Genomic DNA, 15123 nt, shown 5'->3' with positions numbered 1-15123 from the left:
TGATTCCAAAAACTGAGTTTCTTTTTTCAAATGGGAGGCAAGGAAGTATGCATTTTTTTCCCTTGAAAACATAAAACAACAAAGAGTGCAACTTACCTCCTTTCCAAAACGTCTTGTGACAAAGCCATGAATACTCTCATCAGGAAGAGTCCCTCGACGAGCAGTTAAGTCTCGGACGCCACACCAGATGAGAGGGTTAGTGAATGGGGGCACAGTTTTTAAAACACCCCTAAGAGATACAAGAAATACAATACCGAAAATATTTTAGTCAGAAAGCACTTCTTTTAAATCAAGACAAACTGTTAAATGAAAGCCAAGGTTATACTTAAACTATATGAAGGTCAAAGATTTACGAAGTTTTGTTGTAGTTCCAGAATAACAAGAAAAGCACATTTCGAAATCCCAAGGAGCTAGTTGGCCTTCTTTGCTGAATCAGTGCTTAATTTGTAAAATATTTAAGTGCCAGGGCTCTGACCAGGAGGCCACTGCAGCTTGCACTACCAATCACCCTTGTCATCTCTGCCAAAACAACTTCTAACCATCTCTCTCGCATGTAAATGCGACAGTTCAGATTATTCCAGGCCCCCAAAGCTAAAGGAATGGCTGGGGAGGCAGGTGTGAGCAATTTTAATGTATATTGTATTCCTAAACAACCGTTGTTCAGCTCATCTCTAAATTGGATGAGCAGCACCACCATGTCGTAGATTGTTCTAAGTATGGGTTTGACAATTAGGTGCCGGTGCCGAGCACCAGAAACCAATTAAGTGCCGATGCTGAGCAACGGAATGTACCACCTCAAATTAAGCACTGTGCTGAATTTGTAGTGCAAAGCCACTTTTGATGTCACCCCTTGGACTCCCTCTTATCTGTCAATAATAAGGATGATCTTATATCATACCAACAACTTGAGGCTAGTGGAGAAAATGATTATAAGGTAAACGTTGATATATATTACCCACTGGCGGTTGCAACAGGGTAGTTATAGTTAGGTTAGATGTTCCATGAGAAAAGCGTTTTCTGTGTTGTTAATATGCTAATAACTTTGGTCCCGTTTGATGAATTTTCATAAAACCTTCCAAAAAGGTGCGACTTTTTGCCTAATTTGTGCATGGAAAGTTTCATGGTGAACCGCCAAGCAGGAGGTGAGAAGAAAAAGGAGAGGGGTCCCAAATCACAAAATTCTCATGCCTTTCCATAGATTTCTTTAAGAAGGGCTACAGCAAAAACTGCTGAACGAAATTGCACCAAATTTGGCAGAAAGCTAGATCTTGGTCCACAGATTGTGCTTTGTATGATTAGGTGTAAATCCGTTCAGTAATAGGTTTAAAAACGAATTGTATATCTGGACGGTTGGGTCTGCGAGAGGCTTGCAAAACTCTTGCGAAAGCGGCAGTTAAAAAATGGAGCATTCTGATTGGCCCAGGGAGCTTTATTTCCCTAGGGCCATCTCGCTCCCACGGGAGTCAGTCTCCCGCAGGAACGAACACTCGGATTGGCTGTCAGGAACATGAGAAAAATGGCTTAATCTCATGTCATGAAGTAAAATAAGAAAATTAATATACGGGGGCAGGGTAGGGATACCATGACCCCAAAGCCCAATAGGGGACCCAGAGGGAGTCCACCCACCAGCCCAAAAAACATTGCTGCTCTCCCGCGGGACCAAAAGAAAAAGAAAAAATGGCAGCTGGTGCGGCATTCTTCATTTATAGGCCAAGGGTAGCCTTTCATCAGGGTTGCCTAGAGATAACGGTAACTGTTGAATTTCAGTGTTTGTTTTAGTTTCAAATGTTACATTGTCACTGGAATGTGTGTGTGTGTGTGTGTGTGTGTGTGTGTGTATTTATTTTACTTCCAACCTCTGTGAAGAAATGCCCAGTAATGCACGCCACTTTCCAAGGGCAAACAGAACAACGGCACTTCAAAATCCTTAGCGACAAGGTGCTTTATTTGAACTTCTCCAAGCAACCCCATGTCATGGAGCTATAACAAGCAAAGTGCACAGATACCAAAACTGACCTACGCGTTTTGGCCGGAGCCTCCCCCGTTATAGTTAGTTCACCTAACTATAACTCGCGCGCCTGCAATGCACTGCCGATGACGTCACATATTACCTCACTTATGACATGGTCAGTGACATCACTGATGACATCTCCAATGACATCACTGATTATATCATCCAGTGAATGTGTGCTTTTCTGAAAATTAAATATGTTTTATATATGTATACCTCAAGGTCAATGGAAGAATAAATGGGTATATAAGTGTCTAAATGGATGATTTGTTTTGAAAAATTGATTGTATAACTGACTGATTAAGTGTATCTTAGTGAATACATGGCTTAGTGAGTAATGTTTAAATATGTAAATATCTGTATCAGTCTCTCACTTTGTGTATAAGTGGCTGCATGGGTTGGTGAGTAGCTACATGAGTGTCTATATAGGTTATTAGTTGTTTTGAGTATCAGTATGAGTGTCTGAGTGTCTGTATGGTTTGGTGGGGGGTATTACGTAGTGCATAGATGCATGAATGAGTGACTCACTGTATGTGTTGAAGACATGTAGACTGTGTGCAGGACTGTATGGGTGGAAGAGTGTGTGTATGGGTGTGTTAGTGAGTGAATGAATGTCTCAATAGTGTATTTATGAGTAACTACATATGTTTTCAACTAGTATATGTGACTATTGGTGTATATAAGTGAGTATATGTGAGAGTGAGAGATTGGAAGAGTTCCTGTCTGAATAAGTATGTGTTTCTATAAGTGATTGTTTAAAAGACTAAGTATGTGTAAGTTTCTGTAGAAGTACGTGTGGTGGTGTGTGTATAACTGTATATGAAGTAAATGGATGTTTGATTCTTTATTAGCATGAGTGACTATGTGTGTGAGTAACTCTATGGATGAGTGGCGTTGTGTAACAGGATGTATGCGTGCATGAGTACATATGATGAGTGAGTACATGTATGAGTGACTGTATAGGACTGTTGGTGAATGAGTGGATGTGTATGTGGATCTTAGAATTACTGAATAGGTTGTTGTAACTGGTATTGGTATGTCCGTGGTTTTGAAATTTTTAGTTTCTATTTTTGAATGTGTGTATCAAAGGTTATATTAGGGTGAGAGGAGGTCTGCCACTCTATCACAAGGATGATGTCATCAGTGATGTCATTTGAGATGTCATGAGTGATGTCATGAGTGATGTCACTGACCATGTCATGAGTGATGTAATATGTGATGTCATCAACAGTGCATTGCAGGAGCGCGAGTTATAGTTAGCGGAACTAACTATAACGGGGGAATTTCAATGGTTATGTACAAGTGAAAAGTCCAGCTAACTATAACGCCCCTGAAACCTATGTTTTTTTCAGTGAATTTCTAAGGTTTTTTAAATGCTAATTCCTAACTATAACGTGCCTGAAACCTATGTTTTTTTCAGTGAATTTCAAAGGTTTTTTAAATGCTAATTTCTAACTATGCCTATAGAGATAGGACATGTGAAGAAAGAAGAAAAAACGCACAGAAAGAAAAAAAAGAAATGCAGAAAGAAGCAACAGAAATCCTCAAAGACGAAGAAAAGTGCAGGAAGAAGGATAACGTGCAGAAAGAACAAACAGAAGAGCAGAAACACGCCTTGTTGCAAAATCATCCTGTACCCTCAACTTTTTCAGACGGATACTGGTGGTAACTGAGTCTGACTAACCAGTCCTAGAGCCAGTGCTATGTTAAAAGACACTTAGAATACAGTGAAAACACCTACATACACTAGGGAACACTATGCGTTGGGGTCACCCTGTGATTAGCATGACCTCCTCTGTAAGCCCCTTGTATATAATAGGGCAGGGGGATTAAAACTACCTCTTAAAACGCGCCACAGGGCGTGTTTGCACACGTCACCTCGGGCCCCGTCCCCTCCCTTCCCCACTGTGTAAACACGCCCTGTGGCCGTTTTAAGTTGGGAGATTAAGTCCCCTTGAATCCTGAGGGTTCCTAGGGTCCAACTAGCCCATTAGGTACCTCCAGTAAGCGCCACAGAGCTGCGTTGAGAGATGTAAAAAGGGGCACGGCCTAGACCATCTCTCTGCAACGCAGTGCAGTGGCGCTTACTGGAAGCACCTGGTGGGCTAGCGCGCGCTGCATCGCAAAATGCAATGCAGCGCGCGCTACGAAATTCGTTTTATTTATTTAATTGTTTACTTACCTCCAATTATCCATATTCCGGTTTTTAGTACCCCCCCCCACCCTGCCCCTCCCCCGCCCCTCTGCCCCTCCCCCGCCCCTCTGCCCCACGGAACTCCCTCCACGGGCCGCGGCTGCTGACGTGTCTGACGCCCTACCGTACCTAATCCCGGCGCAGCCGCCGGTGGGTACTCTCCAAGTAGACACCCTTGTCGTTTATTTATACAAACATGGGTATCTATTGACGGGAACATTTAATACACACGCACACCAAGCCACTCAAAGGGGATTCGACAAAAATTTGACCAAAACCCCCCTCACGGTTAATAAAACACACATCCACCCCCGAATGTGTAATACTTTTTTTTTTTACTCTCTGGAAAGGAGACAAACCTCACTTGAGAGTCACAGCGCGCTCCTGGCTGAGCCCAATGCTGTGTTACACCAACCAGTGCCCGCCGAGTGCCACACACCTCTGTGTTGTATTCCACCAGCTAGTGCGTATGCTATGACACTCTCTATTCCATGTGCACTGTAACACCACCCCGTGAATATGTCATGCCACACTTGCCTTCGCACGGGTTATATTGCCCCATCTAACGTGCCTTCCTCGATGCCTATGTTATAACGCACAGCGCTATGCCATACATATTACAATCTGGGATCCATATCTTTGTCACAGTGCATATGCAACGTTACACTCCCCAGCCCATATTTTATATTACAACTTTAGAGACTAGTTAGGTTACACAACACTGCCCTGTGCATATTACACTCCAAGGTGCATATCGCATAGCACGCGCTAGTGCCTGTGCTATCTCGCGCTCTCCAATGAATCTGTCATTGCCCACAATGTATTGCATATTATATTTCACGCCCGCTTCACCTTAGATCACACTTTTTGGTGCATAGTTTATAGCTTACACTATATCTAGTTTTCATTTTCAATCGTGCTCTCAGGACTATATTCTATATAACACTGCGTTCACCTACCCTTTTCACGGGCATTACATTTTGCGATGGGGGTGGAGGGTCAGGGGGTGTTTCTGCCAAGTGAGCCCGGAGTCACAGTCATAAATGTCCTCTTCCTACAGAATAAAAGTGAGATTATGCTGCATACTTGTTCATATTTTAAGTAGTTCGCACAGACACACATTTTAAACACAATAAAGTTCCTAATACCCGCCTTCTCTGAACAGTTAGCTTGCTGCCCCATCCACCTCCTACCTATCCTCTGTTGTCTGAATCCTTGGACTAGCCTCCTCCCTCCTGCCATGCATGGTCTGATGGGCTGCCACTGCCCTCCATTTAGCATGATGTACCAGTCCACTCCTCCTGCCCCCCATTGCCCAATTCTATGCCCCATCATTGACCGCCTGCTTAGCCTCTGTGCTTAGCTTGCTGCCCCTATTCTCGTTCCCCCTGCCCTCCGATGTCTTTGTGCATGCCCCTGCTCCATCCTTTTTGCCCACCATGTTCCATGGACCTGCCACTCTCATCTACTCTGAGTGTTCTGTTGAGCTGGCACTCCCCTCCCACCTGCCTAGCATTGTCAGAGGACTGTAACCTGTCCCTGCCACCTCCACCCTGCCTGTCCACATTCCATGCCCCAAACCCCTTCCTCCTGTCCTCCATGGTCCATTTTACTGCCACACCCTTCTGCCCTCCCTGGTCTGTTGTGCTGCCCTTCCCCTCAACTCTCTTGTCTGTGCCCAGGTCCTGACCCTCCCTTCTATCCTCCATGGTCCTTTGTGCATGTCCCTGCACCCTCCTTCTTGCCCATCGTAGCCATTGTGCTGCCACTAACCCTCCAGCTTGCCATGCATGGTCTTCTGTGCTGCCACGGCCCCTCCCACCTTCCCTGTGTGGTCAGCTAGCTGTCCCTGACCCCCTCCCACCTTCCCTCCATGGTCTGTGTGTATGCCATCATAGTCTCACTGTTGCTCTCCATGGTGTGTCTTGCTTCTAGTGCCCATCCTGCCTGACCTCCATGGTCATCTTGCTGCTCCTGCGCTGCCTCCTTTCCCCCAGCCCTCTGTTTCCATGTGCAGACCCCTATTCCCTCCCTCCTGGCTTGTGTGTTCCATTGTAATGCCCCCGATACGTCCCTCCTGCCCTTTATGGTCCGTTATGCTGCAGCTTTCTCTCCTGTCTGTCCATTATGGTCAGCTAGCTACCATTGCCTCTTTCCCCTCTTTTCTCTGCTGTCCATGTGCATGGTCCTGTCCCCTCCCTATTGCTTTCTAAGGATTGTTGTGCTGCACTCCCGTCCCGCATACCCTGTGTGGTGTATTGTGCTGCTGCAAACCCTGATGCCTGCCCTGTAGGGTCAGTTTGGTGCACCTCTCCATGTCCCTCCTGTCCTCTGTTAACCGAGTCCAGGTCCCTACCCCAATTCCTCCTGCCTTCCATGATCCAATGTACCATACTTGCGAACATTTTGAACTTGGTAAGAGGGAGATTTTGAAAACAAACTGGGGTATTGATTTTCCCCTTTGAGTTACATTGAAAAAGAGGAGATTGTAGATAGGAGAAGGATCAAATAAAGCCCATTTGAGCTTAAAAACATTGGACGTTTCCTGGCTGAATAGGGTCTGTTGGCATGTATCGAGCGCTCACTGGGTTCACATCTCCTGAGGCGGAAAGCCGGGAGACGCTCTTTTTAGATTGTGTATTTTGTGTATTTTAAACTTTACCTGCTGCTATTTGCTTGGTTGCACCTCGAGGGCTCCGTGTAGCGGATCAAGCGCTCACGTGACGCCCTCCTGCCGGCTGGCCACGCCCACCTTCAGGCCACGCCCCCTTCCCGCCCTTACGGCCACCTATAACAATGTGCCATTTTAGAACGCGCAGCGGACGAGCGCAGCGGGAGCGCCGACTTCGCGCCGAAGTCGCGCATAAGTCAAGCCCGTCTGCGCCCGTCCGCGGCCGATCGGGGCCAGGGGCACGACACCATGCCAAAATCCTGTCCTATTCGCCCAAGGACCTCATCGCCCTTCAAGGCCCTTGGCCACTCCCGGATTCCGTCCATAGACTCGTCTCTTCACTAGGTCTTGCCCCTACCCTCCCCACACCTCCGCTACCCCCGCTATGCACCCCCCTGTTACCCTGCCCCCCCCTCGCCGATCCCTGTCCCACGACCCCAGCACTGTCTGTCATCCTACTTAATACCAGGTCAGCGGTCAAGCACCACCACGAGTTGTACGCCCTACTCGACACCGAGAAACCGGACTTACTGCTCCTGACCGAAACCTGGTACTGTGACTCCTCCCTCCCCGCCCTCCTGGCTACCCTTCCGCCTTCCTTCGTGGCCCTACGTGCCGATCGTTCGGCGGGCAGGGCTGGCGGAGGGGTCGCCTTAATCGCCAGGTCAGACTTGCATTTTCTATCACTTCCTTTTCCCCCTATGCTCCCTGCTGACTTCTTAGTAGTCCGCTCCCTCTTATCCTCCCCTCCCATCACTTGTCTTCTCGTGTACCGCCCTCCTCAGCCCTCACCTTCATTTTTACCTGCTTTTCAAGACCTACTGGCCAATCTGGTGGTCAATTATGCCTCGGTTCTGGTGCTGGGGGATTTTAATTACTGGCCCTCAGACCCACACGAGTGCCCTGCCTCAAAGGAATTTACAGAATCCTTACTATCTTTCAACTTCGTGTCACATATAACTGTCCCCACTCACTCTCACGGGCACACACTCGACCAGGTCTGGTCTCTCAACCTTCCATTGGCCTCGGTGGCTGTCTCTCCATGCCCCTGGTCTGATCATGCCCTCATCTCCTTCTCCATCCTCCACAACCCACTTTCCAAAACCCCGCGTGCCAAAAACACCTGGGCGCGGAACTGGAACAGGCTGGATCTCCCCTCCTTGACCTCCCTGCTCCGCAATTCCATTCCCTCCTTCTCTGGCCTATCATCTGCCTCTCAAGCCAAGGCCATTAACACCTGGCTGGCTGGAGGTTGCGACTTAGTGGCTCCCCTACGTCGCATTTCCATTCGCCGACTCAAGGACTCCAATAGATGGTTTAACGACCACCTAAAAGAACTCAAACTGAGCGCCCGACGGGCGGAGAGGCAGTGGAGGAAAGATTATAGCCTTTCATCTAAAACCCACTTCCTGGCATCACTGGCTAAATATAAATCAGCAATCCTGGCTGCAAAAACCGACTACTTCTCCACGAAAATAACGTCTGCCGACAACAAACCCAGGGTAATCTTTGGCATTGTGAATGACCTGGCATTCTCTGACCGAACTTCGTCCCAAATCCCTCCCTCCCAGCCCCTCTGTGATCAACTCAATCACTACTTCTCGGACAAAATCACAACTATCAAGGCTAATATCCCATTACCCTCGTCTGCTTTTGTTGATCCCTCCCCCCCCACCGTCCAGAACCCTCTCACCCTCATCCCTCCCCTCACTCAGGAATCTTTTCTGGCAATACTTCCCAAAGTAAAGTCGGGGTCTCCGGCGGACGTCTGCCCCGCACGCATCTTACAGCAAATCTACTCTAGCTGCCCTGATCCCCCTATCGCCTTTCTTAACAGCTCCTTGGCTCAGGGTGTTGTGACCCCTGCACTAAAGGCCGCCACCATAGTGCCTCTGCTGAAGAAACCCGGCGCGGACCCTTCCATCTCGGCTAACTTTCGCCCCATCTCCCTGCTGCCCTTCCTGGGCAAGGTGATGGAACGCCATGTCACCGCGGTACTGAGCGCTCACATCGAGGCGAATGGGGGGCTGGCCTCTCGCCAGGCAGGATTCCGCCCCAGGCATTCGACCGAATCGGTCGTAGTCTCAGTCCTAGACAACCTCAGAAAGGGTATGGATGACAACAACCACCAGGCACTGGTCCTCCTTGATCTCTCCGCCGCCTTTGACACGGTGGACCATACCATCTTACTTGCCCGTGTCAAGGCGGCCGGCATCGGGGGATCAGCTCTGGTCTGGCTCTCCTCCTTTCTGAGGGACCGCACTCAGGCGGTCCGACTAGGCGATTTCACCTCCACCCCTCTCTCTGTCACCTGCGGTGTTCCCCAGGGCTCCTCTCTCTCTCCCTTACTCTTTAATCTCTATATCTTTCCTCTTATCTATGCACTCCAGCAGCTGGAGGTCACTGTTTACAACTACGCGGATGACCTCCAGCTCATCTTTGATCTGTCCCTCTCTCCTCTCTCGGTCTCTAATTTCCAGTCAACTATGACATTCATCAGGGACTGGATGAACCACAACCATCTTAAACTGAACCCTGACAAGACCGAGCTGGTTCTCACTGGTGGTTCATCCAGCCCCTGGAACTCTCTTTTCTGGCCCCCCTCTCTTGGCCCGGCACCATCCCCCTCCACCGTGGTCAAAACACTGGGTGTTAAAATGAATAATCAGCTCACTCTTCACTCACAAATCAGTTCCGTGGTTTCCTCCTGTTTCCTCACTCTCCGAACTATCCGCTCTGTCTCCCGCTTCTTCTCTCCCCAGGCACTTAAGATCATCATAGCCGCCCTGGTAATCTCACGATTGGACTACGCCAACGCCCTCTATCATGGCATTCCAGCGTACAGCCTGCGTAGACTCCAAACCATCCAGAACCAGGCGGCCAGGCTGATATACAGCCTTCCACGCTACCACCACTCCACCCCCCTTCTAAAAAAGCTTCACTGGCTCCCCGTGAAACAACGCTCCCTTTTCAAGATCGGATGCATGGTTTTTCAGGCCCGCCAGGGCACTGCCCCCGCTTTCATCGCCTCACTAATTAAACCCTATGTCCCCGCTAGAAATCTCCGGTCTTCCTCCAAGTCCCTTCTCCAGACCCCCCGCTTCTCACGCAAAAAGTGGGGCGGTTCTAACTTCTCAACTCTGGCCCCTACTTTCTGGAACTCACTTCCAGACAATCTCCGTTCTGCAACTCAGTATCTCTCCTTCCGTAGAGACCTGAAAACTTTCCTTTTCAGCCAGGCTTTCCCCGCCTAATACTTACTCCACCCTTCCATGGTCCTTTTTCCTCAGTTACTGAACCTCCAGCGCCAAGAAACCGCAAGGTGTACGCCGCGCTCTACAAGTGTTTTAAATTAGAAATTAGAAATTGTATGGTTGTACTACCACTGCCTCTTCCTTCTGCCCACAATGGTCTATTATATTGCCACAGCCTCTCTTGCCAGTCCTGCATTGTTGGTTTGTTGCCCCTGCCCCCCTTTTCACTGCCCTCCAGAGTATGTTGTGCTGCAACTGCCCTTCCTGCCTGCCCAGTGTGGTCAAAGTGTTGCCTCTGCACCCTCCTACCTGCCTTCAATTGTCAGAGTCCGTGCCCCTGGCCTCTGCCTCTCAACAGTATCCTAATGAACAACTAGATTGCTAACATTCTATATTTATTACAAAAGTGTGGAACGCCTGACGTCATCTTGATGTAATCAAAACTGTAATACCTAGAGCATTTCCTTTAGAAATTACATATATGAGAGGGTCTTATTTGCATCAAAATTATGGTTAGTGCTCTAAAAAACTAAAATGAGGACATATTTTCTGAGTTTTCAAATAGCGACAAAGCACTTTTAAATTATTTGTTATCTTTATGTTTTTTTTATCCAGTTGACCACTTGATTAAATGTTGCACATAGGGGAAAGGATGTGGTCTTACTTCCAGAGCTGCAGACTTTGCAACTGGGGAACCAGGTTGGAGTTTCTGCTTCAACTCGACATTCTGTGATTCTGGTCAAATCACTTAATCTCCCCATGTCTACAACCAAAATGAATTTGTTTCTGTGTGATGTAACCAATGCTCATGTAAAGCACTCCAATACCTGACAAGTCTGCACTATATAAAACTGCAAAAACACAAAAAATATAAAGTGTTTTGCACACTTCTGTCATTGGGCTACATGTGGGCTACATCTGGGTGATATTTGTGATGCATTTGGGCTCTTTTGTCTCTGGTGGCCATCTTGGGAGATTTATTTGTTATGAAGTTTCCTAATTCCCTCATTTACTGCAGTCTCCTCAGTAGGAAATGCTTAGAGTTTTTTACTTTGATTCCATCAAGAAGGTATTCAGATATGTCACACATTTGCCATAAATTCTGAATGTTAGCACTCTAGTTGCTCATTAGATCACTGTAGTAAAGCTACTGCTCACCACGGAAGTCTGCTGCTGGTAATAAAAGTGCACGTTTCAGTCTGCATGTCAGAATTTTTTAATGAAATAGAAGAGAATTTGAGAAGTCACTCAAAATGTGCCCTAATTTTTCTTTCTTCCGCACTACGAACACGCCTACACGACGCCGGGATCCAAGAGAAGGCTCTGGACTGGACCACATCCTTCCTCTCCGGCAGAACTCAGAGGTTCCGCCTCCCCCCCCTTCCGCTCCAATGCCACCAAGATCATCTGCGGCGTACCCCTGGGCTCTTCCCTCAGCCCGACACTGTTCAACCTCTACATGGCACCCCTCGCCCACATCGCCCGACAGCACGACCTCAACATCATCTCCTACGCCGACGACACCCAGCTGATCCTCTCCCTCACCGAAGACCCTCACACCGCCAAAACAAACCTCCACGAAGGAATGAAGGCCATCGCCGAATGGATGAAGAACAGCCGACTGAAGCTGAACTCAGACAAGACGGAGGTCCTCATCCTCGGCTCCACCCCTTCAGCCTGGGACGACTCCTGGTGGCCGACAGCACTGGGAACAGCCCTGACACCCACCGACCACGCACGCAACCTAGGGGTCATCCTCGACTCCACCCTCTCTATGACTAAGCAGGTCAACGCCGTCTCCTCATCCTGCTTCAACACCCTCCAAATGCTCCGCAGGATCTTCAAGTGGATCCCCACCGATACAAGAAGAACAGTCACCCAGGCCCTTGTCACCAGCAGGCTGGACTACGGAAATGCCCTCTACGCAGGAGCGTCGGCCAAGCTCCTGAGACGGCTGCAACGCATCCAGAACGCCTCTGCACGTCTCATCCTTGACATCCCCCGCCGCAGCCACATCACACCCCACCTGAGAGACCTGCACGGACTCCCCGTCAACAAGAGGATAACCTTCAAGCTCCTCATCCACGCACACAAAGCACTCCACAACACCGGACCAGCATACCTCAACAGATGACTCAGCTTCTACACCCCCACCCGCCAGCTCCGCTCCACGGGCCTCACCCTCGCCACAGTCCCCCGCATCCGAAAAACGACCGCCGGCGGCAGATCTTTCTCCCACCTCGCCGCCAAGACCTGGAACACCCTCCCCACCAACCTACGGCAGACCCAAGACCTATTGGACTTCAGAAGACTCCTCAAGACCTGGCCCTTTGATCAGTAGCAGCGACCTCCCTCCCCCAGCGCCTTGAGATCCTCACGGGTATGTAGTGCGCTTTACACGTGACCTGATTGATTGATTGATTGATAATCATAATTTCTATGGCAAAATGAACCCCCTCATTGTGTTTCTTTTTAAATTAAATGTTTTAAGTGTTAGCAGTTTATTCCAATCAAGATGGCTTCAGGTGTGCCATACTTTTGTCATAAGTAAGACAGTAAGCGCTCTAGTTGTTCTTAAGAACACTCTGGGGCATTCTGTCATAGGGCTATTCTTGGGCTACATCTGGGTGATATTTGTGCTACATTTGGGCTCTTTTGCCTCTGGTGGCCATCTTGGGAGACTTATTTGTTATGAAGTTTCCTAATTTCATCATTTACTGCAGTCTCCTCAGTAGGAAATACTTTCAGTTTTTTACTTTGGTTCCATCAAGAAGGCATTCAGATGTGTCACACATTTGCCATAAATTCTGAATGTTAGCACTCTAGTTGCTCATTTGATCACTGTAGTAAAGCTACTGCTCACCAGGGAAGTCTGCTGCTGGTATTCAAAGTGCACGATTCAGTCTGCATGTCAGAATTTTTTTAATTAAATAGAAGAGGATTTGAGAAGTCAAAATGTGCCCTAATTTTTTTTTCTGCAGCACTAATCATAATTTCTATGGCAAAATGAACCCCTTCATTTTGTTCCTGTTTAAATTAAATGTTTTAAGTGTTACCACTTTATTCCAATCAAGATGGCTTCAGGTGTGCCATACGTTTGTCATAAGTAAGACTGTTAGCACTCTAGTTGTTCTTTAGAACCCTCTGGGAAGCTGCAGTAGAACACAAAGGAATCAACTGACAGTCTCTGCCCTTGTTGGATGTACATGTTTCATTGAGAATGTCAGACTTCATTCTCACATGACTGAGAAAGATGATGTGAATTTACAGAAAATATGCTCTCAGTTTAGCTTATAGATCATCTTCCAAACCTCTGTGGGAAAAGCATGAGAAAATAGTTTTCTCTCAAACATGATTCATGATATCCCAGCAGAAGGCTTTTTCACATGGTAAAATCACCTTAGAACACACCACAATTCCTAAAATGAGTATGGTACCATCAACAAATGATATATAATGTAACTAAAGTCTTAAAACCTTCTATTAACTGCAATGCTTTTTAATGAGGTGCTATCATGTATATTGGTCCCAAGATGGCTGCCAACACTTCTTGGATGAAGTGCTGACAGCCAATCAGATCTCACAATGAGATGTGTGGTTAGGCTCCGCCCAGATATACATGTGATTTTACTTTTGATTTTCTAAGGAACTACTGAACGGATTTACACCATTTAACCAAAAGGCACGACTCTGAACCAAGGGCTACCTTTTTGCCAAATTTGGTGTAATTCCGTTCAGCAGTTCGGGCTGTAGCTGCGATTAAAGGTTCCTATGGAAAATTGCATGGGGAAAACACGTTTTGGGACCCCCTTTTTTTCCTCGGCCCCTGCTTGAGGAATCACCCGAGACTTTCAGGATAGGAGCGGACCGGAGCGCCCCACCAGTTTTGAAAATTTCACGAAGATTCGTCAACCGGCGCCAAAGTTATTCCAAATAGAGTGTTGCGGATTTCCTATGGATAATAGGTCCTAACTATAACCACCTACTGGCGACCGCCAGTAGGATATAGATATATATATATATATCTCTCTCTCAAAGCTCCAAGGTTCCCACCTGTGGAGACGCACTCTGACATCCACTGTAGCAACCTTCATCAGGTAAAAGCCGGATCGGCGGGCGGATCCAGTTTACAGCATGCCTGTCGATTCACGCCTGACGCGTTTCGTGCTCATTGCACTCTTCAGAGGCGCGACAGTCATTTTGGCATAGAGGGCACACCTCTCACTTTGAAATATGAGCCCTCCAATGGGCAACTCGAATGAGTCCGCGTTGGTTTGTGGGTCTTGTGGTGTGTGCCTCAGTTATGTGCCGCTGTCTGAGACATTTCAAGCCCACCAATGGGCCTCCACTCGCACATCCGGCTTGTCAATCCTCCATGGATGCCTGCACATTGAGACTCTGTGATACTGAGCTCCGTGGCCCCAAATTTCCGGGTGGGAACCTTAGAGCTTTGAGATATATATATATATATATATATCCATCCAAAAGTTGCTCCGTGAAAGGGGCCACAATCAGACATCTATCTTTTCCCTTAAAGAAAAAGCCACTGCTGCCTGGATCCATGGAGTTTACAGCGCTTTATTCAACATAATTATTCATTAGGTTGCCAGCAAAGATTCATTGTTCCAACGCGTTTCAACTCGGCTATTGAGTCTCATGCTGTAGAATCACTATAAATAGTAACATATTACTCATAAGTTACTATTTATAGTGATTCTACAGCATGAGTCAGCCCACTGGGGCAGACTTTCGTAGCAAACACGATTAAAAATCAGCAAAAGCTGGAAAAATCCCCGATTGGGATTGGGTAATGAATCAAATTTTGCAGTGCAGCTCTTGCAGAGAAATGCACTAGTTGAATGAGCGTACGCATGACCACCAATACTTGGAAGTAGGAATGCCCGTAGGTTTGCTATACGGAATGCAATATGTTTTTATGACCATAGTTGGAATAATGCTGAAAACGTTTAAATGCAGAATATATTTTTATCTT

The 15123-nt window shown here is 47.5% G+C and overlaps 1 protein-coding gene across 3 annotated transcripts in view; it reads right to left on the bottom strand.

Annotated features, from left to right (window-relative positions):
- The window catches only part of PPOX (protoporphyrinogen oxidase), a 285846-nt gene that overhangs the window by 204310 nt on the left and 66413 nt on the right, over positions 1–15123 (bottom strand). For all 3 annotated transcript variants that reach the window (XM_085638560.1, XM_085638562.1, XM_085638561.1), the window contains exon 5: positions 97–229. In XM_085638560.1, coding sequence (XP_085494686.1) covers positions 97–229 — 133 coding nt within the window. The remainder of the gene's footprint in view (positions 1–96; positions 230–15123) is intronic.

Source organism: Triturus cristatus, chromosome 12 (genome assembly GCF_964204655.1).
Source record: "Triturus cristatus chromosome 12, aTriCri1.1, whole genome shotgun sequence".
Lineage (NCBI taxonomy): Eukaryota > Metazoa > Chordata > Amphibia > Caudata > Salamandridae > Triturus > Triturus cristatus.
Note: the sequence above shows the minus strand (reverse complement) of the source record. Positions and strands in the feature narration are given on the sequence as shown.